This window comes from Sciurus vulgaris (assembly GCF_902686455.1).
Source record: "Sciurus vulgaris genome assembly, chromosome: 7".
Lineage (NCBI taxonomy): Eukaryota > Metazoa > Chordata > Mammalia > Rodentia > Sciuridae > Sciurus > Sciurus vulgaris.
This window is the reverse complement of record NC_136467.1, coordinates 91437404-91463796: the sequence shown is the minus strand read 5'-3', so window position 1 is coordinate 91463796 and position 26393 is coordinate 91437404. Positions and strand designations below refer to the sequence as shown.

At 35.3% G+C, this 26393-nt stretch overlaps 2 protein-coding genes across 12 annotated transcripts in view; both read left to right on the top strand.

Annotated features, from left to right (window-relative positions):
* The window catches only part of FAM135A (family with sequence similarity 135 member A), a 112041-nt gene extending 102117 nt beyond the window's left edge, over positions 1–9924 (top strand). For 3 of the 9 annotated variants that reach the window (XM_079146491.1, XM_079146495.1, XM_079146489.1), the window contains 2 exons: positions 5441–5554; positions 8325–9923. In XM_079146491.1, coding sequence (XP_079002617.1) covers positions 5441–5554; positions 8325–8530 — 320 coding nt within the window. In that variant the 3' untranslated portion in view covers positions 8531–9923. Of the gene's footprint in view, positions 1–5440; positions 5555–8324 lie in introns of all 9 variants that reach the window. The other 6 variants (XM_079146497.1, XM_079146494.1, XM_079146496.1 and 3 more) reach the window with 4 other exon arrangements.
* A 5728-nt stretch (positions 9925–15652) lies between these two features.
* SDHAF4 (succinate dehydrogenase complex assembly factor 4) lies at positions 15653–24917 on the top strand. 3 transcript variants are annotated; one of them, XM_079146624.1, is made up of 4 exons: positions 15653–15753; positions 20592–20744; positions 24684–24802; positions 24845–24917. In XM_079146624.1, the coding sequence occupies exons 1-3, from the start codon at positions 15690–15692 to the stop codon at positions 24791–24793; spliced, it is 327 nt and encodes a 108-aa protein (XP_079002750.1). In that variant the 5' UTR covers positions 15653–15689; the 3' UTR covers positions 24794–24802; positions 24845–24917. The 3 variants fall into 3 exon arrangements, with proteins under 3 accessions (XP_079002750.1, XP_079002749.1, XP_079002751.1); XM_079146623.1 differs by having other exon boundaries at positions 24684–24917; XM_079146625.1 differs by having other exon boundaries at positions 15665–15939; positions 24684–24917.
* The last annotated feature ends 1476 nt before the right edge of the window (positions 24918–26393 follow it).

Sequence of the window (26393 nt, the reverse complement as noted above, 5' to 3'; positions counted from 1 at the left end):
TAGTTTTGATTTGCATTTCTCTTATTACTAGAGATGTTGAACATTTTTCCATATGTTTGTTGATTGCTTGTAGATCTTCTGTGAAGTGTCTATTCATTTCCTTACCCATTTGTTGACTGGATTATTTGACTTCTTGGAGTAGAGTTTTTTGAGTTCTTTATAGATTCTGCAGATTAGTGCTCTATCTGAAGTATGATTGGCAAAGATATTCTCCCACTCTGTAGGCTCTTTCTTCGCATTGCTGATAGTTTCCTTTGCTGAGAGAAAGCTTTTTAGTTTGAATCTATCCCAGTTATTGATTCTTGCTTTTATTTCTTGTGCTATGGGAGTCCTGTTAAGGAAGTCTGATCCTAAGCCAACAAGTTGGAGATTTGGACCTACTTTTTCTTCTATAAGATGCAGGGTCTCTGGCCTGACTTCAAGGTCCTTGATCCATTTTGAGTTGAGTTTTGTGCAGGGTGAGAGATAGGGGTTTAGTTTCATTATGTTGCAATTTCCAATTCTCCCAGCACCATTTGTTGAAGAGGCTATCTTTTCTCCATTGCATATTTTTGGCACCTTTGTCTAGTATGAGAAAATTGTATTTATTTGGGTTTGTGTCCGTGTCCTCTATTCTGTACCATTGATCTACCTTTCTATTTTGGTACCAATACCATGCTGTTTTTGTTACTATTGCTTTGTAGTAAAGTTGAAGATCTGGTATTGCAATACCCCCTGTTTCACTCTTCCTGCTAAGGATTGCTTTAGCTATTCTGGGTTTCTTATTCTTCCAGATGAATTTCATAATTGCTTGCTCTATTTCTGTAAGGTACGTCATTGGTGTTTTAATTGGAATTGCATTGAATCTGTATAGCACTTTAGGTAGTATGGCCATTTTGACAATATTAATTCTTCCTATCCAAGAACTTGGAAGATCTTTCCATCTTCTAAGGTGTTCTTTAATTTCTTTCTTTAGTGTTGTATAGTTCTCATTGTAGAGGTCTTTCACCTCTTTTGTGAGATTGATTCTCAAGTATTTTATTTTTTTCGAGGCTATTGTGAATGGGGTAGTTTTCCTAATTTCTCTTTCCGAAGATTCATCACTTATGTATAAAAATGCGTTGGATTTATGGGCATTGATCTTGTAACCTGCTACTTTACTGAATTCACTTATGAGTTCTAAGAGTTTTCTGGTGGAATTTCCAGGTTCCTCTAAATATATAATCATGTCATCAGCGAACAGGGATAGTTTGAGTTCTTCTTTTCCAATTCGTATCCCTTTAATTTCTTTGGTTTGTCTAATTGCTCTGGCCAGAGTCTCAAGAACGATGTTGAATAGAAGTGGTGAAAGAGGGCATCCCTGCCTTGTTCCAGTTTTTAGGGGGAATGCTTTCAGTTTTTCACCATTTAGAATGATATTAGCCATGGGCTTAGCATAAATGGCCTTTACAATGTTAAGGAATGTTCCCACTATCCCTATTTTTTCTAGTGTTTTGAGCATGAAGGGGTGCTATATTTTATCAAATGCTTTTTCTGCATCTATTGAAATAATCATGTGATTCTTGACTTTAAGTCTATTGATATGGTGAATTACGTTTATTGATTTCCTGATGTTGAACCAGCCTTGCATCCCTGGGATGAAACCCACTTGATCATGGTGCACTATCTTTTTAATATGTTTTTGTATGCGATTTGCTAAAATTTTGTTGAGAATTTTTGCGTCGATGTTCATTAAGGATATTGGTCTGAAATTTTCTTTCCTTGATGAGTCTCTGTCTGGTTTAGGTATCAGTGTGATATTGGCTTCATAGAATGAGTTTGGGAGGGTTCCCTCCTCTTCTATTTTATGGAATACTTTGAGAAGTATTGGAATGAGCTCTTCTTTAAAGGTTTTGTAGAACTCGGCTGAGAACCCATCTGGTCCCGGACTTTTCTTTGTTGATAGGCTTTTGATGACTTCTTCTATTTCAGTACTTGAAATTGGTCTATTTAAATTGTGTATGTCCTCCTCGTTCAGTTTAGGCAATGTCTCTAGAAACCTGTTGATGTCTTCAAAATTTTCTATTTTGTTGGAGTATAGATTTTCAAAATAGCTTCTAATTATGTTTTGTATTTCAATCCTGTCTGTTGTGATATTTCCTTGTTCATTCCGAATTTTAGTGATTTGGGTTTTCTCTCGTCTTCTCTTTGTTAGTGTAGCTAAAGGTTTATCAATTTTGTTTATTTTTTCGAAGAACCAACTATTTATTTTGTCAATTTTTTGTATTGTTTCTTTTGTTTCAATTTCATTGATTTCAGCTCTGAGTTTAACTATTTCCTGTCTTCTCCTGCTTTTGGTGCTGGTCTGTTCTTCTTTTTCTAGGGCTTTGAGCTGTAGTGTTAGGTCGTTTATTTGTTGAGTTTTACTTCTTTTATTAAATGCGCTCCATGAAATAAATTTCCCTCTAAGTACTGCTTTCATAGTGTCCCAGAGATTTTGATATCATGTTTCTTTGTTCTCATTTACCTCTAAGAATTTTTTAATTTCCTTCCTAATATCTTCTGTTATCCATTCATCATATAATAGCATATTGTTTAATCTCCAGATGTTGGAATAGTTTGTGTTTTACTCTTTCATTTATGTCTAACTTCAATCCATTATGATCTGATAGAATACATGCTAGTGTCTCTATCTTCTTGTATTTGCTAACATTAGCTTTGTGGCATAATATATGGTCTATTTTAGAGAAGGATCCATGTGCTGCTGAGAAGAAAGTGTATTCGCTCTTGGTTGGATGGTATATTCTATAAATGTCCGTTAAGTCTAAATTATTGATTGTGTTATTGAGATCTATGGTTTCTTTGTTCAATTTTTGTTTGGAAGATCTGTCCAATGGTGAGAGAGGCGTGTTAAAATCACCTAGTATTATTGTGTTATGGTCTATTTGGTTTCTAAAATTGAGAAGGATTTGTTTGACATACATGGATGAGCCACTGTTTGGGGCATAGATGTTTATGATTGTTATATCTTGCTGATTTATGCTTCCCTTAAGCAGTATGAAATGACCTTCTTTATAATCCAATTAAATTTAATTTAATATTATTCAAGTGGTTTGCCTAAAATGACATTTCTCAAAGCAATGATCAAACAAATTTTGGTTAAAGAAAGTTAAATAGATGTCTTTACCATGAACCTTCTGAGAAACCAGTTTTCTGGTGTCATGGAATATTTTCCAAATTAATCTGACAAAAAATATAAGATACAGAGATGCTAAGAGTATGGTTCCCTTGGGTCTGGGTCCTGAGGCTTGTCATTCTCATGAAGCCTGGTGTATGCCATTCTCTTACTTTTTATGCCACACTCTGACTTTTTGCAATGACGTCTTTTTTTGTTTTTAAGATAGCTTAGTGACTATCATCTGAAAGCAGAATATCTTAATTAAGAAAACCATGCATGTATGTATTGACTGAATTCTGCAAATTTGTTTACATGAGCAATGATCACTTGTACTGAAACAGAAGTGCCACATAAACATGATTGTCAGTTGCAAAAAAAAAAAAAAAGCAAAGCATTTTAAAAGAAAAAATGAATTTTATGCAATTTGATTAAACTGGGAAGAAGCAGCTAGATTCTCTGCTATACCTACAGAAATGATTACAATTTATAGAAACAAAAGCCAGTGTCTGGGGTCTGTTGGCATATGCCTGTAATCTCAGAGGTTCAGAAGAATTGCAAGTTCAAAGTCAACCTCAGGTTGGGCATGGTGGCTCACACTGGTAATACCAGGCACTCAGGAACTGGAGACAGAAGGATCGTAAGTTCAAAACCAGTGTCAGCAACTTAGCAAGGCCCTAAGCAACCTAGTGAGACCCTACCTATCTCTAAATAAAATGCAAAAAAGTACTGGGGATGTTGTTGATCCCCCCTGGGTTCACTCCCCAGTACCAACCAAAAAAAAAAAAAAGCCAGCCTCAGCGACTTGGGGAGGCCCTGAGACCCTGTCTCAAAATAAAAAGGGCCAAGGATGTGTGTTTTAGTGTTTAAGCAGCCCTGGGTTCAATCCTTGGTACAAAAACAAAAACAAAACAAAACCAAAAAAAAACCCAAGTGATATGCTTATGTAGAGATAGCTAGGCTATAATTGTAGTCAGAAAAATATCCCTCAGCTTTCTTGGTCATGCAAACAAGTGGGTAGTTTTTTTGTCAGCCTAAGGAAGTTCATGAACTTTCTTTTTCAACCTGACTGTGAAAGTGGAAAGAAAAAGACATCATACAGATGGAGCAAGCAAAAGTGATAACTTCTGTTAGATGCAGAGGAATTAGAAATTAAAGCTGATCAATATGTATTTTACTAGAATGATTATGATAGACATAAAAATAAAGTCAAGATAACAAGCAAAATTTACAAATAGAATTTGGTGTTAAGAATAGAGAAAGACCCCTAGATTCAGAATCCACAGTAGTTCCCACAATTGGCCTGTCTCTAAGAATCTAAATTTCACTGGGCATAAAGTACCAAAGTTTTACTCTGGAACATTCCAGAATAAAGTTCCGTACACTACACAGCCCAATTCTAATGTAGTGCCATTATTGATTTGTATCTTATTTAATAGTCACATAAAATTTTATTTACCAGTCCAAGCTAAATAGCAAAATGAGAATATTCCTGGTACTAAAGAGGTCAAGAATATGGTTTTAGTATCTAATGAATTGACCAGCAAAGTAACCCAAAGTCCTAAGCTCTGAATTCACCTAGTTTATTCAAAAAAAAAAAAGAAAGAAAGAAAAATAAGAGGGATCTGATGGAAGTCTGTGGATGAATCATGAAACCTATTATTGTTGAAACAAAAGCATATGCTCTCCTGATACAGTAAATAACAAAATATGATGGGGCTGGGGAGATAGCTCAGTCGGTAGAGTGCTTGCCTTGTAAGCACAAGGCCCTGGGTTCAATCCCCAGCACTCCCCCAAAAAACAAAATAAAATAAAATAAAATAAACAAAATATGAATAATAATAGACATGTCGTAAATAAAAATGGGAAGAAATAGTGATGATCTTAATAGAAATGATCTTAAGTAGGGTATTTAATTTGTTTTTATAGAAGAAGGTAATTTTGTTTCTTTGGAAATAACCCTAAATATTAAAGAATAACTCCTGGAAGATCAGAATGTCATAATATACTTCCTGTAGAACTTCTGTCCCCGTGTCTTAATTTCTGCCCTATCACCTCATTACAGTTCTTGCTTTCAGTACAAACACATTTTTCTCCTATCACACAAAGACTATATACAATGAAGCTTGTATAAAATACAAGATAAAATACAGAAATTTGAAGAAAAGACCTATAAGGTATTTAAAAAATGATAAACTTAGTACTACTGAGAAAATAAATTTATTTTTGGTTATTTAATGTGGTACTGAAAAGTTCTTTTAAATCTGGTTAATTATTGCATTGTAATTATTTGTTTTTTACTCCTAGGGCTTCATTATTTCAAAAATGTTGTGTTGGTGGGATCCTTACAAGATCGCTATGTTCCTTATCATTCTGCCCGAATTGAAATGTGTAAAACAGCTTTAAAGGACAAACAGTCAGGTAATAAAGTTAATTTAAAGTATTTCTCAAGAATTTGTATCTATGAATGAACTTTTCCCCCACATTTTTCAGATAATCACTTTTTCTTACCCTCCTCTTTCCTTTTGCTTCATTTTCCATCTGCTGCTCTTAATAGGTATTCTTCCTCCATTTTTCTTCATTTCCTTCTCTCCTCACATGTGAGCCATCTTTATCAGTGATATAGGTTTTTCAAGTAATTTATAAATGCTTCTCCATTTTGCTATCTCAAAAATAATCCATACTTTTGGAACCACCATTTGACCCAGCTATCCCACTCCTTGGCCTATAACCAAAGGACTTAAAATCATCATACTACAGAGATACAGTCACACCAAGGTTCATAGCCACTCAAATCACAATAACCAGATTGTGGAACCAACCTAGATATCCTTCAGTTGATTAATGGATAAAGAAACTGTGATACACACACACACACACACACACAAGTAATAAAATTATGGCATTTGCAGGCAAATGGATGAAATGGAGAATATCATGCTAAGTGAGATAAGCCAATCTCAAAAAAACCAAAGGATGAATGATCTCGCTGATAAGCGGATGATGACACATAATGGGGGGTGGGAGAGGGGCAAGAATGGAGGAAGGAGGGATTGTATAGAAGGATAAGAATGGTGGGAGTAGTAGGGGGGAAGAAAAAAAATAATAACAGAATGAAGCAAAAACTATTACCCTAGGTAAATGTATGATTACACAAACAGAGAAACAAGATGTATCCCATTTGTTTACAATAAAAATGAATTTTAAAAAATAAATAAAATGTTAAGAGTTTTTATCCAGAACTGAAAAAAAAAAAAAAAAAAAGAAAAAGAAGACCTCCCAGAATGATTTTCGATGTGGCTAAGTAAAGGGTGCACCTTTTCATTTTCACTCAATAAACAGTTGTTGTCCTTAAAAAAAAAAAAAAAAAAAATCCATACTTCGATTTCCTTTTCATTATTAGGATTAATGATTGTGGTAATGGATAAGCTGCATTGTTTTCTGTATCTCATTTTTACTGATAGTGTTGTATATGTGTGTATGTGTATATTCTTTTGTTGTTTGCAGGTAACAGAATAAATTTAAATCATAGCAATTTGGAACTAAAAGAAGACTGGATCCTGTTTGCTTGTTTTATAACTGTGAGGCATAGAGATATCAAGTGACTTATTTAATGTCACTGTTAGTTTAGAGCAACAACCTATCTCCCTACTTACCAGGTCACAGCTACCTCCCAGTATTCTCAGGTTTCCTTTATGGAAGGAGGCTGACTGCAAACTCTTGATCCTTTGCTATTTCCACATTGTGACAGTTAACATAACAACTCCTGTAGGCAGGGACTCTTATTGTGCATTTGTGATGAGGCAGTGCCCAGCAAGGTTCCTGGCCCATACTAGGTACTCCATTCATTTAACAAACATTTATTGTACACTTGTAACATAGGATAATCTTTTTTTTATTTTTTAAGCTTCTTTTTTTAGCAAAAGGTAGGTCCACCTAAGGAAAAATTCAGAAGAGATTTAACCTTTAGATGGGTAGATGAAACTAGATAAATCCCTTTGTTTTAACAGTGAGATTCTGTTGCATTGGAGAAGAACCAGTTGAAGTCATGTTCAGAATTCTTCCTATGTAAATGCTTTAAAAATGGCATGGGACCACAATTCCAACTTGACTCAGTGAAAACTAAGAGAAGTGAAAGTAAAAAGTTTTTTATGAATTTGTATGATGTTAATCTTTGTCTTAAACACCTCTCTCCTCTTTCTGTGACTATACTTCTGTATATTCTTCCTTGTCATTCCTCAGGACTATATCCTACCTTTTTTTCTGAAATGTACTATCTTCTACTCTAAAATTTAGAACTTCTAAGGAAATGTTAGTATTCACCTATTGGTGATGTGTAGTACATAAGCATAATAAACAATGATTTACTCCTTAGGCAATTTGCACATTTATGTGTTTGTGTATCTGATCTTTATCTATTTTGCTTAGCATGACCTTAGTAAATCCATTTTAAGAATTAGCCAAAAAGAATGAGAGAGGAGCACAACTTTGATTCTTCTTCTTCTTTTTTTTTTTTCCTCCTCTTTGGTACCAAAGATTGGTCCCAGGGGTGCGTACCAGCCCATTTTGAGACAGGCAGGGTTTGCTCAGTGCCTCACTAAGTTGCTGAGGCTGACCTCAAACTTACAGTTCTGTTGACCTAGCCTCCTGTTCTGCTGGGATTGCATTTGTGCATACCACACCCAGCTGGAGCACAGCTGAAGCACAACTCCTTTGTCCTAACTGTAGGAAATTTCTGTTCTTTCTCGAAATAATTTAGAAATGTTAACTGCCATAGAAACATTTTTTAAATACTTGCTGTAAACTAAAGTTTTTTTTATTTTGCCTTATGAAAACATTTTACCGTGGCTAGCTTATTTTCATAATGGTTTAATGAGTTATAGGTGACTTAATGTTGAAGAAAACCATTTGCTTTGTTATGTTCATTTCTTTGAGTTAAAAATATCAAATTGGCAAACAATGTATAATAAATTTATTATTTTTATGTGACTGGATAAATAATGGGATTACTTGTATTTTCTATAAAATAGTCTCAAAAATGATGGCTAAAGAAAATAAAACCTTTTAAAAGACATTATTCTGCTTTATATGAAAATAATGTAACTAAATTTTATAAATTCTATAAAAGTTGTCATAGAATTCTTTTTTAATTACTCACGTGACATTTTCCTTTTTTCTCTTTGTTCGATAGGACAGATCTATTCAGAAATGATCCACAACTTGCTTCGCCCAGTTCTACAAAGCAAAGACTGTAATTTGGTTCGATATAATGTTATCAATGCATTGCCCAATACAGCTGATTCACTAATTGGGAGAGCTGCACATATAGCTGTTCTTGATTCAGAAATATTTTTAGAGAAATTCTTTCTTGTTGCTGCCCTCAAATATTTTCAGTAGGATAAAAAACATTGTTAGAGACTTTACAGTTACCTCATTCAACAGTGATTCAGATAATGTATTATAGTTAAATATAGATGCTGATAAGTTCTAAGAAATATTTATACCTTTTTATATGGAAGATAATTTATATCATCCATGTGTAGAGCTTTTTAAACATCAACTTTACTTTCTAGATAATGTGGCTGTGCAATATTTTTTTAATTTTATCTTTTTACTTTTCTATTACTTTTTCATATATTTTGCTACCTGAATATTTCAGTGAAATTTTAAGCCCATGTGTATGTCTGATTGTTTATTATTGGCTTTTCACAGTCCTTACATCAGACTACATCATATTAGAGTTCATTGTTGCTAGAATAGTATAGGATTTTAAATTTTCTAGTTTTGGGGTATTATTTAGTTAATGATAAATTTTACTTTTAACATTTTACTGTGTATAAACTGGAAATAAAATTATGGCTGCTAAAATATATTTTTCAAAATCAATTTCTTCAGTCCTAAAATATACTATACCTTTATCATATGGTCAAACCAGGTAGTTCATACATGACAATATTATAAAAGTTTTCTATAAAGTCTATTGCTATTAAACATATGTCATGCCTATTAAAACATATTTTCTACTGGTAATTTTAACATTATATCTCATGTTGACTTTTATTACTGGAACTTTTCATGTTCATGTTAGCAGCATATAAAGATATTTGAATGTTTGAATGCCCTCTGCCTTGATTTGGTTGGAATTTTGCTAAATTTGGTAATGTTGCTTGAACTTTCTGATTCCATTTCTTTACTTTTTTCATGGACTTCCTCATATGTACATAGTAATTAAATGTTGAAATTTATTAAATACTTTTATGAATTTAGATAATTTTTAAATATTATTAAAAGTTATTGATCTAAAAAGTAATGTAAATAAAATTCTTCATGTTAAAATGGGAAAAATTAACTTTACATGTTTGGTGATCAAATGCAAATTTTTTTTGATATATGGAGATGTTGAGTCTTTGGACTTTACTAAAGGTGCTGAATAGCATTAAATTCACTATTTTCCTTTCCTGTTTTACTTGTGAAAATAATAATGCACTAAGGGTGGATGGATGGTCTGTTTGCATTCACCAATTATAATGGACAGAAGGTTTTTGTAAGTATGTATTGTATAATTGATGCATGTTTATTTTAGCATCGTGTTACTGCCTCTAGTGTTATTAAATAAATGACTATCTGGAGGAAGAGCTCAAACACTTGTAATTCTTTGGTTATTCTTAGAATTAGAGCTATAATCATGAAATGTGTAACATTTCAGTCAACAATGACATACACCATAATAGCTGAGGTGGTAGTAGGCTATATCACCTATAGTAAGTACTCTGATATTCATACAACAAAATCACCTAATGACACATTTCTCAGAATGTATCTAATCATGAAGCAATATGTGGCTGTGCATATCTTTGTTTATAATTAGATATACTAAATTTATTCTGTTGACCAACATTTCATATATACCAAGTAGAATTTTAATTGCTTTTAATAATAATTTACTTTTTTTAAATTACTCAAAATTTTCATAAATTGGCTAAGCAAAAATATACCAAGGGCATTATAACTGGAAAATATAAATATATCCATTTCCTACCACATATTTTTGCCACATAATTATCATCTTCATATACCGTGGCCCTCAGTTGGAAACATCAGGCATATTTTAAGTTTAAATAACATCCATGCATATAAAAGGACTCATTCACAATCATACAAATAGTATTTAAGGGGTAATTTACTCTTAGGATTATTGTTGGTTAATTGGTTGTGGTTATTCGATACAGTTTTAAAAATATCAGTGATTATGGTTTAAAAACAACCTTTAGTTTCTCATTTATCAGGAAAAGTCATACTGGCCTCCAAATTCAGATTGTAGGACATGAGGTGAGGTTCTGAAAGAAGGAAAAATGATTATCTGACGTGGGCTATTGACTCTTAGAAAATGAATTTCATCAAAGTATACCAATGAGGTTTCTCAGTTGCAATCAACAAAAAACAATTATGATTAACTTCAGCAGGAAAAAGAGATTTATTGGAAGAATAGCAAGTAACTCACAGAATTGATGGAAAGTCTAGGGAACCAGGTTTGGAAAACAGAAAGCCAAAGGAAGCTAGATAACCAAAATCATAGCAAGTTCTAACTTTAAGAAAAGCCGGGATAGTATTTGTACTTTTGGCAGCAATGCCCCTGAAAACTGGATTTCAAATACCTAATTTGAATCACACATTCCATTTCAAGGCCTAGTGGGACTGTCCTGCTGATCAAGTGTGAAGTTTTGTGCCAATGGCTCTCAAGCATCAAAGACAGCAAGTGTATCTGATCTTTTCAACTTCCAAAGTAGAAAATTGGACCACTTCCAGCAGGACTAATCAAACACACACACACACAAAAATTGGGTTTGGTAAAAGCACCAAATATAAAAGCATACCAAACGTCTATGATAGTTCATCTTTTTGTCATCTATGCATTATTCTCCCCACATTTACACATTTAAAATGCTTCTCCTGAAATAATACTACTGTCCCTCATGTCCAGGATCCTAGTGGTATCCCTTCTGGTTCTCTGATTCTGTAACGATCTTAATAGTTTACAACTCACAGACAGATTTGTGACTTAGCCACCAGCTTCATACACAGTAACAATATAAAATGAGGGAAAAAAGGAAATTAATTACATAATCATACATAAGCCACTGAGAAAGAAAACAGGTAGAGAAGGGCTTTATAAGTTTTTTCTGGTGAAACTCACCAAAGACATTTGTAAAAATAGAATTTGTGGAACCCCATTATAGACCAAATGAATCAGAATTTTCAGGGTAGTATATGAGTAGTAGCATGTTTTATGTCCCAAACTTCTCTGATGAGAAACACCTATGGTAAACAATTCTCTCTGGTCATGAGTCATGGTTATGACTTCTCACCACTGCCACCTATCCCTATCCTTTTGTGTTCAACCAGCACTTTAGTTGATCAGATTTCTTTATGTAGTGAATGACCCAAGGATCTGTGATATGGGTGGTCTGCCTACATGTAGTTATAATAGTCTTAAATTTTGCAATTCAACCAGATGCTTCAAGATACGATATTGTGAGAAGGTATTCTAGGAGATCCCTTGAATTCTAGTCATACTCGTCCCTACTCCTTTTCCCCTGTGGTCATCAGAGCCAGTCACTAGAGCTAGCACCAAAACCACATTCTCTGTCCTCCTTACCTACAGGAATAAGCTAAAAGTAGCTAGGTGGCAATGCCAACTTCCAACTTAGAGAAAAAGTTTTGGTATCCCCTGTGGGAGCCTACCTTTAGGTACAAAAATTGCTACACCAACAGAACCTGGAAGCATGGAAATAGATGATGAGCAAAGCTCTGAGATTTTATCATGCTTGCAAGCTAATAGGTTAGCCTGCTGTAGTTTCTTGGATGCTAACAGGAGGCTATTGGGTAAAAGACAACTTTATTAGAGCAAAGTAACAGTGAGACATCAGCATATTTGCATTAGTTCCTAGAGCCACAGTTCATAGAGAGCCAGGTTCACCTGTACACATAGCAGGTTGCATCACAGGAGAAGAATATAGGACCAAGGACCAAGCAGATTTTGAGAAAGTAGCAAGCAAACCAGTTGCTCATTCTCAGGAAGAGTGGCAATTAAGTGGTAGTAATGCTATGATTGCCTTGGCCTACTTACATGACTAGTTAGAGAAATTACTCAGTATTAGGAGACAAATAAGCCTTGCAGTTCGACACATTTGGCAGTAATATACTGGGACACTTGGTTCATAGCAAATTATCTCCTCTCCCCACAATGAGAAAGCAAAAGGTCAGTAATTCAGATATAACAGTGAGATGTTGATCCCTCTTTCTTTTTGGACTCATTCTATCGACAGACGAGATATCACAAAGAACTAAACTTATTTGGAGCATATGATTTATTCCAAAGTTAGTATTCTTATATAGTTACAAAACTAAACCTTCAATAGGGCTGTCCATCATTCTATGAGACTAGCTTCTGGATGATGGAATATTTGTTAGGACTGGTAAGTCCTTCAGGCATCAGTCCTTGCTTTACAACTTAAACAGGAAAATTTGTTTATTGGTTAAAGACAATGTTGTATGGGATGTTGAATAAATATGAAATATAAGGCATTCTGTAATTTCACGGATGGAATGGCATGTATAAAAGGTAGGTAAGTCCGGGAAAGCAGTCCAAACCCAGCTTTATTTTCTATTCCTTTAAAAAAATGACTACCTTATTCATTTTATGTATTTAATTTTTTTTTTTTTTTTTTTTTTTTTTTTTTTTTTTTTTTTTTTTTGCGGTGCTGGGGATTGAACCCAGGGCCTTGTGCTTGCAAGGCAAGCACTCTACCAACTGAGCTATATCCCTGGCCCTACCTTATTCATGATAGTAGGATTCCATTGTAATCAGACCTGTCACCCACGCTATCTACCTTTCATTTGATCAGGGATCAAGTTGTCCACTTCAGTTGGTAAGTAGTGGTGCTAACCAGTTCTGGCATGGGAAAGACTGATAAAAGTACACATCTCTACATTAGCCACCATGGCCTTGTTAGTGGTCCACTGAGCAAACAGCTGTGGCAGAGAAAGGAAGTTAATGGATGTCCATAGAGTGGGTCATTGTGGTAGGCAGCTCTTTTGTAATCACCTCCCTTTGCAAATGAGAAAATACAGCAGAAGTGGAATGTCTCTACAAGAAGACTGTCACTTCCATCTTGAGGGATTTTTCTTATTCTTCAGTCCATTCATTCATTGGAAAATCAGCTGCCATTTTGGGAGATGACATTTGGAGAAGCCCATGTATCAAGGAACTCAGAGAAGTCTCCAGTCCTAATGCCCATGCTGATAATCACATGAATGAGCTTGGAAGATAATCCTCCTCTAGTCATACTTTCATATAAGACTAGGACCCCAGCCAACAACTTGCCTGCAACCTCATGTAAGACCTAGAGTCAGAGGCTCTGAATTTTTGTGTAATTTTTGTTAGAAATCAATGAATAAAACAATCATTTCTTCTAATTAAATGCCCTTCTGCAATGGGTGCCTTTTTTTGAGCATTCAGTGGTACTCAAATGTTCTCATGCTTTGGAGACACTTTGAGGAGTCTAATCCCAAAGAACTATGTGAAAAGCATTTATACACCCAGTTCTTGACCATTTGACTAAACTGGTCACTGCCTGGTTTGAAATGATGTAGATCTTTATCTCAAACCATATCTCCTTCCAGATAAAAATGTACAATGGCTAGGCATGATGGCATATGCCTGTAATCCCAGCAACTTGGGAAGCTGAAACAGAAGGATGTCAGGTTTGAGGCTAGCCTCAGCAATTTAGCAAAACCCTAAGCAACTTAGTAAGACCCAGTCTCAAAATAAAAAAAAGGACTGAGAATGTGGCTCAGTGGTTAAGCACCCTGGGGTCAATACCCAGTACCAAAAAAGAAGTGTACAAGATTTTGATCTCTAGGACATTTTTCCTCCTCTGCTGTCCCTTGAGAACCTCTTAAATGGGCTTTAAATGCTAAACGCAGCTCATTGACAGGTAGGTTTATTTATGAGCAAAACCATTCATAAGTCAACTGGTTATAAGGAACTCATCATTAAGCACTAAATATAAACTGAGCATCAAAAATGTTATTTCAGAAGTGTGAGATACCTCCTAAATACAAATGGCTTGAGTTCTATATATACCACTTCCTCTTAGTGAAAGTGCTCATTATCTAGAAGGACCAGATGACTCAGTTCATAAGAATCATCAGATTGTGCAACCATCTGATGTCACATGGTCAGACACTATCAAACCCCAAGAGCAAGCTAGGAATATTTTTAGAAAAAAAGATATAATTCCAGAATTCTAGGGGCTTCTACTGTGTGTGATTCTGTAAAGACTTCCCACAGCCTTACAGGTGACATAAAGTATCTTATCTGCCACAGAATGCTCTGAACACTATTTTAGTTGCTGTCAGCAGACCTTGCTCTGTGGGCTGGATCATATGCAGAGCCTTCTCTTGCTCTGCACCTCACTCAAAAATGTCACCTTTCAGATCATCTGCTCAATTCTTGAGCCACATCCTAAGCCCTTTTTATTTTTTATTATGAGACAGGGTCTGGCTAAATTGTTTGGGGCCTTGCTAAGTTGCTGAGACTGTTCTGGAACCTGCAATCCTCCTGCCTCATCCTCCTGCGTGGCTGACATTACAGCCATGTGCCACCGCGCCTGTCTATATTTATTTATTTTTTTTTAATGATAAAAGGGTTTGAATTTTTTTCCACATATAAAAATTTTAATCTCATAATATAATAATAAAAAACTGAAATCCCAGCCATGAAATAGAGTTTAAGTGGGACCTTCACATAAATGAATATTTTGAACTCCTTAAAAATTTATTTTCAAAAACATTTGATGATGTTGGCAAATTCAGTGTGTCTTTATTATTATTTTAATTGTACAAATTTATGGAGAACAGTGTGATAGTTCAGTTCATGTATACAGGGTACATAATGTCAGGATAGTTAACAATTTCATCTCAAACTTTAAAAATTTATTTTAGTAACATGTAATGATTATATCTGTGCGCTATGGTGTGATATTTCAAAACAAGTATACAATATATACTAATCAAATCAGAGTAATAAACGTTTCCATCCCCTTACTTGGTGTTTGGAATCTTCGAATTCCTCTATTCTAGTTGTTCACAAATATGCAATATTGTGAACTATAATCACCTCATTGTAGTATTCAACACTAAAACGTGTTTTGCTTAAAAATAAATAAATAGTCTACCGGAATGTGTAATAGTCTTACTAGAGGCTGGAAAGGTTGTAGGAAGGGGAGTTAGAAGGTTGAATAACAGGCACCCCAAACAGTTTGATTTGGGATTTCAATCAAGATGTAGTTCTGGGTAGTTTGGTGTCATTCTTGGTGAGAAGGCCAGGCGACGCGAGTTCCTCTCGCGGCCAGAGGCTGAGAGGTCAGCTTGGTTTCCGGCGGAGACGGCGAAAGCCCCACCCCATGTAAGCCCCGCCCCTTCGGTGGGTCGTTTTCCTCCCCGCCCCGCCTCCCCCGGTTACGGCTGCGCAAACACTGCGGGACTAGGCTCCATGACCGCTTCAGGGCTCGTGCGCTTGCTTGGCCTCACCACGGCCACCGTATGGAAAGCAGCAAGTAAGGCGCTGGCCCCAGGGCCACGGTCGCGGGGCGGGATCGCAAAGACTTAGGCATTCCTGCAGAGGAAGCTGTGTCTCCACGTGCTCGAGAGACTGCCGAGCTTCTCTTTTCCACTCGGCCACCCCCTCCCTGCACTGCCCAGGGTCTCGGGTGAGACTAGAGCTGGCAGTCCGATGGCACTGGGTGGGTCCCTGCACTGTCCAGTGTCTCGGGTGAGATTAGAGCTGGTAGATCGCCAGGGCCTTCCCGCCCCTACCCTTTCTCAATATATTAGTGAGCAAACCTCAGAGCATGCTAAAAGTAATTTTAATTTATGACATCCCAGAGAAATGATGTATGTAGGTTGGAAACAGACCGCCTACATAGTAATATGGCCTGATTTCTATGCAGTTTGTTTTACTTTTCTGTAATCATTGTCCACAATGTTTTATATCATAGAAAGTCTCACATTATCCAAACCCCCAGGTAATAACTAAAATTTTGTGCTTATTTTATCGTCTCTTTTTTCACTGTTTTAAAATTTAATTACAAAGTATTTGACACCACAAATATATAGCAGATCTATAATTTATGAAACAAAAGCAACATCCTTAAGACCATTCTCCAATTTAGGAAGTAGACTGTTTCCATTGCCAAGGAGCTTCCTGTGTGCTGCTTTGTGATCTAGTTGTGTTTATCTTTTTATGAAAATGATTTCATAGTTTTTTTCCAGCCAATACTGTTCCATATTGATATGAGAGATTTTAGTTACTCATTCATTTGAACATACTGTACATGTGTATCACTTGGGAGCTCATTAAAAATGCAGAATTTTGCTGGGTGCAGTCGCACTCACCTATAATCCCAGTCCTCAGGAGTCTGAGGCAGGAAGATTGCAAGTTTGAGGCCAGCCTGAACAACTTAGTGAAAATTGAAAATTTCTCAAGATTGAACATTTTTAAAAGGCTGGGGTATAGCTTAGTGATACAGCACCCCTGGATTCAATCCCCAATAATGCAGGAGGGATGGAAAGGAATCAGGCCTCTTCCTGAACTACTCAGAATCCAATTTTTAAAAGATCTCCTAGGTGGTTTGTGTGCACATTTTAAATCTTCTGATTTATTTTGTCTCATTATGTGTATTTAAACAACAGGTAAGGCTATATAGTGATGGGCTAGATAATATTCATAATGGGAGAAACAGAAAGTATAACTTAACTAGGGTCAGACAATTAGTAAGTGGTTATATTAGTTTCCTGTTGCTGAAATCAAAGTTAAGTTAGAGCCATGTTCTTTCTGTAGACTTTCAGGAGAAATCCACTTACTTCCCTTCTCCGCTTTCTAGAGACTGCCACATTCATTCCCTGACTCACCCCCTTCTGTGTCTTCAAAGCCATCAATCAACATCAGGCCAAGTCTGTTATCTCTGTTTCTGTCTTCCAGTTCTTTCTCCTGTTCTTAAGGACACTTGTAATTACATGGACCTGCCCAGATAATAAACCAGTATAATCTTCCTAGTGTAAGGTCATCTGATTAGCAACCTTAATTTTATTTGCCACCAGAATTTTCCTTTTCCATATAACCTATTTAAAGGTTCTGGATTTGGGATTCTGATGATCTTTGGGCATTATTGTTCTGCCTGCCTCAGTCCTATAACTGGAACTGGTATCCAAATCCATCTCCTTCTAGAGCTATTCTTTTAAGAAATTGAAAACCTCCCACCTGGATCATTTTTTTCAGAGTGTTTTTTTCCCTTTTAGAACATTATCTTAAAAAGGGGTTGGATAAATCAATAGGGCTGAAAGTATAACTTTCCCACTGAAACCTAAAGAGAAAGAAACCTCATTTACACATCACAGTTACCCAATACATTTAAAAAATTTTAGTTAACAGGGAAGGAGGCCCCTGATATGTATTTAAGTGTAAGAATACTAAATGCAGTCCCTGTGACTTCTAGTGATTTAAATACTAAATATTCTCCTTGAAAAAGTCATACTACTTTTTTTGCCTTTAAGTATACTATATATATATATATATTTTTTTTTTTTTTAAATTAGAGCCTTATAGTTATACATAGTAGTTGGGTTCATCCTGACAAACTCAGTACATACATGGAATTCAATTTCAGTTCATGATTTTTTCCCTTTAACCTTTCTCCTTCTGTCCTCCCTCCCCTCTCCTATTCTCCTTCCTCTACTCTACCAGACTTGTTTTCTCTCTCCTGTTTATTTATATTTGATCGGTTCTTTCTACCTATGCATAAAGGTGAAGTTCCCTGTGGTATACTTATATATGCATATAACATGATGTTTTAAGAATTCCTTCTGCCTTGCCTCCCCTTACCCTTCTCTCTACTTTGCCTCTCCATCTCCTTCTTCTACATTACTGATCTTCCCTTTATGTTATCCTATCCATCCTTCCCCTTTTCTTTATTTTACATTTTTTCCCCATATGAGAGAAGACATTTGACCTTTGAATTTCTGAGTTTGACTTATTTCACTTAGCATGATATTCTCCATTTCCATCTATTTACCAGCAAATGCTATAATTTCATTCATTCTTATAACTCCATTGTATAAATATACCACAGTTGCTTAATCCATTCATCTATGATGGGCACCTGGGTTGATTCCATAATTTGGCTATTATGAATTGTGCTACTATAAACATTGAGGTGTCTGTATTGCTGTAAGTATGTTAATTTTAGATCTTTTGGGAAAATTCCAAGGAATGGAATAGCTGAGTCATATGGTGGTTCCATCTCTAGTTGTTTAAGGAATCTGCATACTGCTTTCCAGAGTGATTGATTGTACTATAGTCAGCAGTCCCATCAGCAGTATATAAGTATACCTTTCCCCCATTGCCTCACCAGCATATATTATTGTTTGTATTATTGATCATTACCATTCTGACTGGAGTGAGAAGAAATCTTAATGTCATTTTGATTTGCATTTCCCTTATTACTAAAGATGTTGAACTTTTTTATATATTTGTTGGCCATTTGTGTTTATACTTTTGAGAAGTTTGTTTAGTTCTTTTGCCCATTTATTGATAGGGTTATTTGTTTCTTGGTGTATTTTTTTTTTTTTTTTTTTTTTTAGTTTTTTTGTGTAGCCTGGATATTGATCCCCTATTAGAGGAGAGCTGGCCAAGATTTTCTCCCAGTCCTCTTCATACTCTTAATCATTTCCTTTGTTGTGCAGAAGCTTTTAGTTTGATGGCATCCCACTCATTGAGTCTTGGTTTTATTTCTTACACTTTGGGAGTTTTATTAAGGAAGTTGGTGCCAGCACCTATATGGTGGAGTGTTAACGTTATGTTTTCTTCTATCAGTTGTGAAGTTTCTGGTCTAATTCCTAAGTTTTTGGTGCGTTTTGATTTGAGTTTTGTGCAGAGTGAGAGATAGAGGTCTAGTTTCATTTTTCTCCATAAACAGTTCAATTTTCCCTGGACCATTTGTTTAAAGGGCTGTTTTTTCTCCAAAATATATTTTTGGCACCTTCATCAAATATCAGATGACTGTAGTATGTGGATTTGTCTCTGTGTCTTCTATTCCATTGGTTAACATCTATTTTGATGCTATTACCATGCTGTTTTGTTACTACCACTCTATAGTATAATTTCAGATCAGGTATTGTGATGCCTTTTTCTTCACTTTTCTTGCTAAGTATTCCTTTAGCTATTCTGCATCTCTTATTCTTCCAAATGAATATTTTAATTATTTTTTCTAATTCTCTGAAGAATGTCATTGGTATTTTGATGTTTATTGCATTGAATCTATATATTACTTTTGGTAGTGTAACCATTTTGACAATATTGATTCTGCCTATCCAAGAATATGGGATGTCTTTCCATCTTCTAAGGTCTATTTCTTTAGTGCTCTATAATTTACATTGTAGAACTTTTTTACCTCCTTGGTTAGATTAATTCCCAAGTATATTTATTTGTTTGACGTTATTGTGAATGGCATGGTTTTCCTGATTTCTTCCTCAGCTGAATCACTGTTGGAATATAGGAAAGCTATTGATTTATGTGTATTGATCTTGTATCCTGCTACTTTGCTGAACTCATTTATAAGCTCCAAAAGTCTTCTGTTAAAGTTTATTGGGTCTTGTAGATATAGGATCATGTCACTGGCAAAAAGATAGTTGGAGGACTTCTTTTTCTATTTGTAATCTTTTGATTTCCTTTTCTTGCCTAATTGTGCTGGCTGTTTTGAGGCTATATTGAGTAGTAGTGGTGAGAGTGGACAGCCTTATCTTGTTCCTGACTTTAGAGGAAATGCTTTTAGTAAAACTCCATTAAGTATGACATTAGCTTTGGGTTTGTCATAAATGGCCTTTAAGATGTCAAGGTAAGTTCATACTATTACTCTTTTTAAAAAATATAAATACATATTTTTAGTTGTGGATGAATTTTTATTTTTAATTTATTGACTTATATGTGGTGCTGAGAATCAAATCCAGTGCTTCACACATTCTAAACAAGTGCTCTACCACTGAACCACAACCCCAGCCTCTACTATTTACTCCTAATGGTCTGTTCCTGGTATGGTGTCATTGCTTCAGACAGGAATCAGTGTTTTACATAAGTTTCTACAGTTATAATAATGATTAATTAACTTATTTCATAGCCCTTCTTTTAAAACTAGTAAATACTATTGTTTCCAAGGTAAGGAAATGACTGTCCAGAAACTAGAGCTTCTGGAGATCAGGATTTTCACTCTATGTCTTCTTGTGCCTTTTGAAATTGGATAAATATGAATGTATAAACTAAAAAAAAAATGTAAAATTACGCAGTTTTTTAAAGTAGAATATATGAATAGCTCCTATTTTTCTGTTCTCTCTATTCTGCTAGAATCACCCCTTCCATGTCAGTCTTTGAGGAAAATGAGTTCTTCTCAAGAAGAGAAGTCTGAATCTGTCAAACAGCCCCTTAGGAAGCCAAAGTTACCAGTAGGTCGTTTTGATGCACCAGAAGATTCCCATTTAGAGGAAGAACCCCTAAAAAGTGAGTATTGTAAAGCTTCTCTCTTAATTTTTAACATGTCAAAAAACTTTGTGTGGCTATTGAGAGACTAGATTAAAGAAATGAAATGTTATTGCTCATAATTTTTAACAATAATAAAGCATATTTCAACAGTAAGCAAAATCACCATATTGACCATCAGTGTATCTATTTTTTTTCCTTTTTTTTTCTTTTTTTTAATTGTAAACAAATGGGATACATGTTGTTTCTCTATTTGTACATGGAGTCAAGGCATACCATTTGTGTAATCATAAATTTACATAGGGTAATGTTGTTTGATTCATTCTGTTATTTTTTCCCTTCCCCCCACCCCTCCTTTCCCTCTATACATTCCTTAGTATATCTATTTTTTAAAAAAGGTTTCTAAGCCCCTGACAATTATTTGATTGATTGATTGTTTTATTATACTTCATTATTCACATGACAAAATATATGTTGAGATATTCTTTGATATATATATATATATATATGTATATATATATATAAAAAACAAACCTACTTGAGCGAAATTTTAGGAAATTTTTTTGCTGTTAAAATTTGAAGAAGGTGCAGTAGATTGTCAGGGTACAGGATAATGGTGAGGCATTCAAATGCAGTGATGCTACTGGGCCTTCGAAAAAGACTAAACTTGTAAACTTGGTACTTTAAATACTATATGAAAACCATGGTATTTTCCTCCCTTCTCTTGTCTCATTACTGTTTAAAATCGTTTGTCTCTAAACTAGCTTCTTGGTCCACTGGACAGAAAGTAACTGCTCCTAGTTAACTACTCAGTTTAAGAGAGCAACAAGACTGAGATTAGAATTTCTTACTCCTAATTGCAAATTCCTTGAAAAGAAAGCTCATTGGCCAAGCTTGAATTGGGTGTCTACAGCTGAATCACTCAGAATGGCCAGTAAAATGGGTCACACATTTAGGTGGTGGTTCTCACTGTGGCTAGAGAGAGAAGGGTAGTTATAAGAAGAAAGAGAATTGGGGAGGGGGTGTAATTTGATTTTTTGTTAGTTTTGGGTGATTGAACCCAGGGCATTCTACCATTGAGCAACGTCCTCAGCCCCTAGTTTTCTATGTAGTATATGTAAATTTTGGCTCATGCCATAAAACTGTATTTGTTTGTTTGTTTATTTATTTACTCGTTTATCTATTTGGTACTAGGGATCCAACCCAGGGGCGCTTTACCACTGAGCTACACCCACAGCCATTTTTATTTTTTATTTTGGGACAGAGTCTCGCTAAGTTGTTGAGGCTGGCCTTGAACTTGTGATTCTCCTGCCTCAGCCTCCCAAGTTACTGGGGTTACAGGCATGCACTGTCACACCTAGTCAAAAAGCTCTGTTTTTACAGTGTTGTTTTATTTTCATTCTTGCTTGTTTTTACCTTTGAATTGTAGAACATATTAATTTGTTCTATTTTACAACAATTTTAAATAGCATAAATGTAAACTTGCCACTTCAAGTCCTTGGCAATGCTGTCCTGCTTTTTTAACTTTTCAAGTGAAATGGAAATTAACCCATACATGCTCTGGCATCCTAGGAAAGAAGATATTCATAGCTTTGTATAGATCATTTTCTAGAATATAAAAGTTTTTCTTATTTGCTAATTCAGTGAAATATTTCAGTTTATAACACTCTACCAAGCCCAATCTAATAACCAGACCAATCAGCCAAGCTAATGGAGATTTTTTAATAGTCGTTATAATCTACAATTAAGTTATTTTCAGTTTCAACTAAGCAGAAAAATCTAAGGGGCAGTATTTCCTTATAATGTCACATAAGATTAAATTAAGGATCTTCAGATGGGGCCTAGTGTAATAAGAAGTTCACATAAAAAGGATTCAAGGTAGTCACTGTCTTAGTCTGTTTTCTGTTGCTGTAACAAAATACCTAAATCTGGATAACTTATAAAGGAAAGTTTTTTTTGGTTCATAATTCTAAGGAGGCTGGATTGTTCAAGAGCATGGCATCAGCCTCTGGCAAGGGCCTCATGCTGAGATGCAGTGAGGTGTAGATTCTTTGTCTTGCAGCTATAAAGAATGAGACCCAAGGGTGAGACAGAATTTATTTTTGAAATCGAGGAAGCAGAGCCCCCACAAGGAAGGGGTGGCAAGAGGATTGCCAGCTGAGTTGCTACTGTCTAGGTATATATGTGGTGATCTTTAAAGCTATTGGCTGATGACTTTAGGGAGGGGAGTTTCTACATCCAATCAAAGTGAGACACTCACCCCCTGCCCAATCCAGATGTTGATTGAGTGCTGATCATGTTGATCTCATGCTATCTGGCTCAGATACTTTGTACATGAATTTGGGCTTGATGGGTTAGAAACACAGAATTGTTACAATGAAGTTCCTGCTCTGTCTAGCATATCATATTTTTGGCTTCTGGCTTTCAATCCTGCTACTTCTCATAATAGAAAAGCATGTCTGAGAAAGAACAAGAGGGGCAATCTCACTTTATAACAATCTATCCTTACAGTAGTGAATCTAATTCCAAGAGAACTAAATACTCCCAAGAGCAGACTTTAATTCTCTTAACAACCTAATCACTTTTTAAATGTCCCTCCACCTCTCAGCACTGTTACATAGGGGAAAAAATTTCAACATGCATTTTGCAGGGGACAAACCACACCTAAAACATTGTAATCAGCGATTGGAAGATGCTACACTGCTGCCTTTGAAGATGGAGAAAGGAGGCAAAGGAATATAACTTAGTGGTAGAGTACTTACCTCACCTCAGCAAATCTTTGCATTCAGTCTCCAGCACCTCAAAAAAAGAGAAAGAAAAAGATGGAGGGAGCATCCATGAACTAAGGAATGTGGGTAGCCCTTGGAAGCATTCAGATGGAGCACAGCTCTGCTGATATCTTGATTTTAACTATTGAGACTATGTCAGCTTTCTGATCTCCAAAACTGTAAAATAAGAAATTTATATACTTTTAACAAGAAGAAAGAAAAGAAAAAAAATTCACACAAAAGAAAGTAACAAACCCAGAAATAATTTCTCACGTAGGTGATCAGTTGATTTTTGACAAGGGTGCCAAAATCTCTTCAGTGGGGAAAGGCAGTCTTTTCAATAAAGGATGCTAGGAAAAGTGAATATCCATGTACGAATGAATGACGTTGAACCTCACTTTTCCATGTAAAGACATTAACTAAAAATGTATCAAAGACCTAAAGTTAAGAACTAAAAATATAAAACTCTTGGGAAAGAATACTGGGGGAACTTTATGACATTGGGTTTGGCAATGATTTCATGAATATGACACAACAAATATAGGGAGCAAAATAAGAATTTTATCAAAATTAAGAATTTATTTTTTATTTTTATTTTTTGCATCAAAGGACATCATCAAGAAAGCAAAAAGATAAAACCTGGGCATGGTGGCACACACCTATAATCCCAGGTACTCAGGAGACTGAGGCAAGAAGAATCACAAGTTCAAGGCCAGCCTGGGCAACTTACCAAGACTCTGTCTTAAACGTAAAAGCGGGTAGGGATGTAGCTCATTGGAAAAGCCATTGCCTAGCATGTATAAGACTCTGAGTTCACTCCCTAGAACTACAGAGAAAGGATGGGAGGGAACTCCTTCAAAGTAATTTTATTTCAAAATTTTCCGAGTCCAGTGAATATGTACTCTATTCTTTGTGCCTCTTTCCTTGTGTTTGGGTCTTGCAGTACATACAAAGCCACTTTGTGGATTGAGGACTAAAACTATTCCAAGAATTCTAAGTGGTAGTAATGTTGATTGAATATGAAAATTGCATCCTAAAGAACTTTCTCAAACTCGGGGGAAAAAAACACATTTAAAGACTATGAGATAACCTGGTCAGTAGGTCAATTCTAGTCAGCCTTGTCTTTAAAACTGAACATATTGTTTTTCCCATCTCTATTGACCGCTTTGTTTATGTCTTTTTGTTTTCACAGAATTTCCAGATGATGTTAATCCAGTTACCAAAGAAAAAGGTGGACCTAGGGGCCCAGAACCTACCCGATATGGAGATTGGGAACGAAAAGGACGTTGTATTGATTTTTAAGTCACATATTTAACAGCAAAAGGACACTGTACTGATTTTTACGTCACATATCTTTAACTTCGATATCATTTTCTGAATACGTACATCTGAATTACTTATTTCAGATTATTTTCTTTAAACCATCTGATTTCTTTTCTTTTTTTTTTTTTTTTTTTTTGGTGGAACTGGGGCTCTCACCCAGAGTCTCACACTTACTAGGCAGGCACTATACCAACTGAGCTAACATCCCAGACCTAAGTCATCTTAACTTTTGTAATGGGCATATATATATGTGTATATATATATATATATATATATATATATATATATATATATATATATATATGATGGCTTTAGATGAAAATATGCTGCTATAAATTAGGAAAAGGAAGATAGGTTTACATTGGCAAAAAATTAACTTATTAGGGTATAGAAAAACATAGCTATAAATCTTTACTTCATTTTCAATTTAAATTAATCAGATGCTTATAAAATGTATGTGTAAATAAAACAATATTTTGAATGATTGTGCTGCCATGGACTGGGTAATAGTAGCTTTTTAAATGTGAATTAAATAATGTATAATAGTTTGAGAAGGCCACAGTAATGACAGAAAAATTTTTAACTTAGATTTACTTAGATTCAAATCTTAAGGCCACTATTTACCAGCTGTGTAACCTTGAGTAAGTTATTAAACTTTTTTGTATTTCGGCATCCTTGTGTGCATATTGAAGGTAATATTTCCACCTCATAGGGGATTTGGGAAGATTAAATGAAAGAATCCATTTGTATTAGGGTTTTTCAAAGAAAAAGAACCAATAGGAGATACGTATGTAGAAAAAGAGAGAAACAGATTAACTTTTTAGAAGGGATTGGCTAATGCAGTTCTAGAGGCTAAGAAGTTCCATGCTCTGCCACCTGCAACTTGGAAATCTAAGAAAACCAGTAGTGCATTTTTGTCCAAATCCAGAGGCCTGAGAAGCAGGGAAGCTGTTGATGTAAATCTAGTCTGAGGGCAAGAGAAGGTGAGATGAGATGTACAGCTTACACAGTGAGGCAGAAAAAAAGAGGTGAATTCCTCTTTCCTCTGCATTTTGTCCTATTCAGAACCTCAGCAAATTGGATGATGCCCAGCCACATTATAAAGGAGTTTACTGAGTCTACTCCCTTAACTGGGCGTGGTGGTGCGCACCTGTTAACCTCAAATGTTAACCTCAAATTGGGTGTCATGGCGAACACCTGTAATCCTAGCTATTTTAGTAGGTTGAGGTAGGAGAATCAGTTGAGCCCATATGTCAAGACCAGCCTGGGCAAAAAGTTCACCTCTCAAAAAACAAGTAAAGGACAGCAACAAATGTAAATCTCATTCAGAAACGATGTTTAATTCAGGCACCTGTTTTCTACTTAAGTTGACACAAAATTAACCATCATAACCTGGAACAATTCATAGTACATATCTCTTAAATGTTAGCCATCCTTAAATGATGGACACTTTTCCAAGTTCCTGGACTTCCTGGGGGAAATATTTGAAAATTTTGAAATATTTGGATTAAAATTGTTTTATTAGATCATTAAAAATAATTAGCTAGGTACTGGGATTGTGACTCAGTGATGGAGCGCT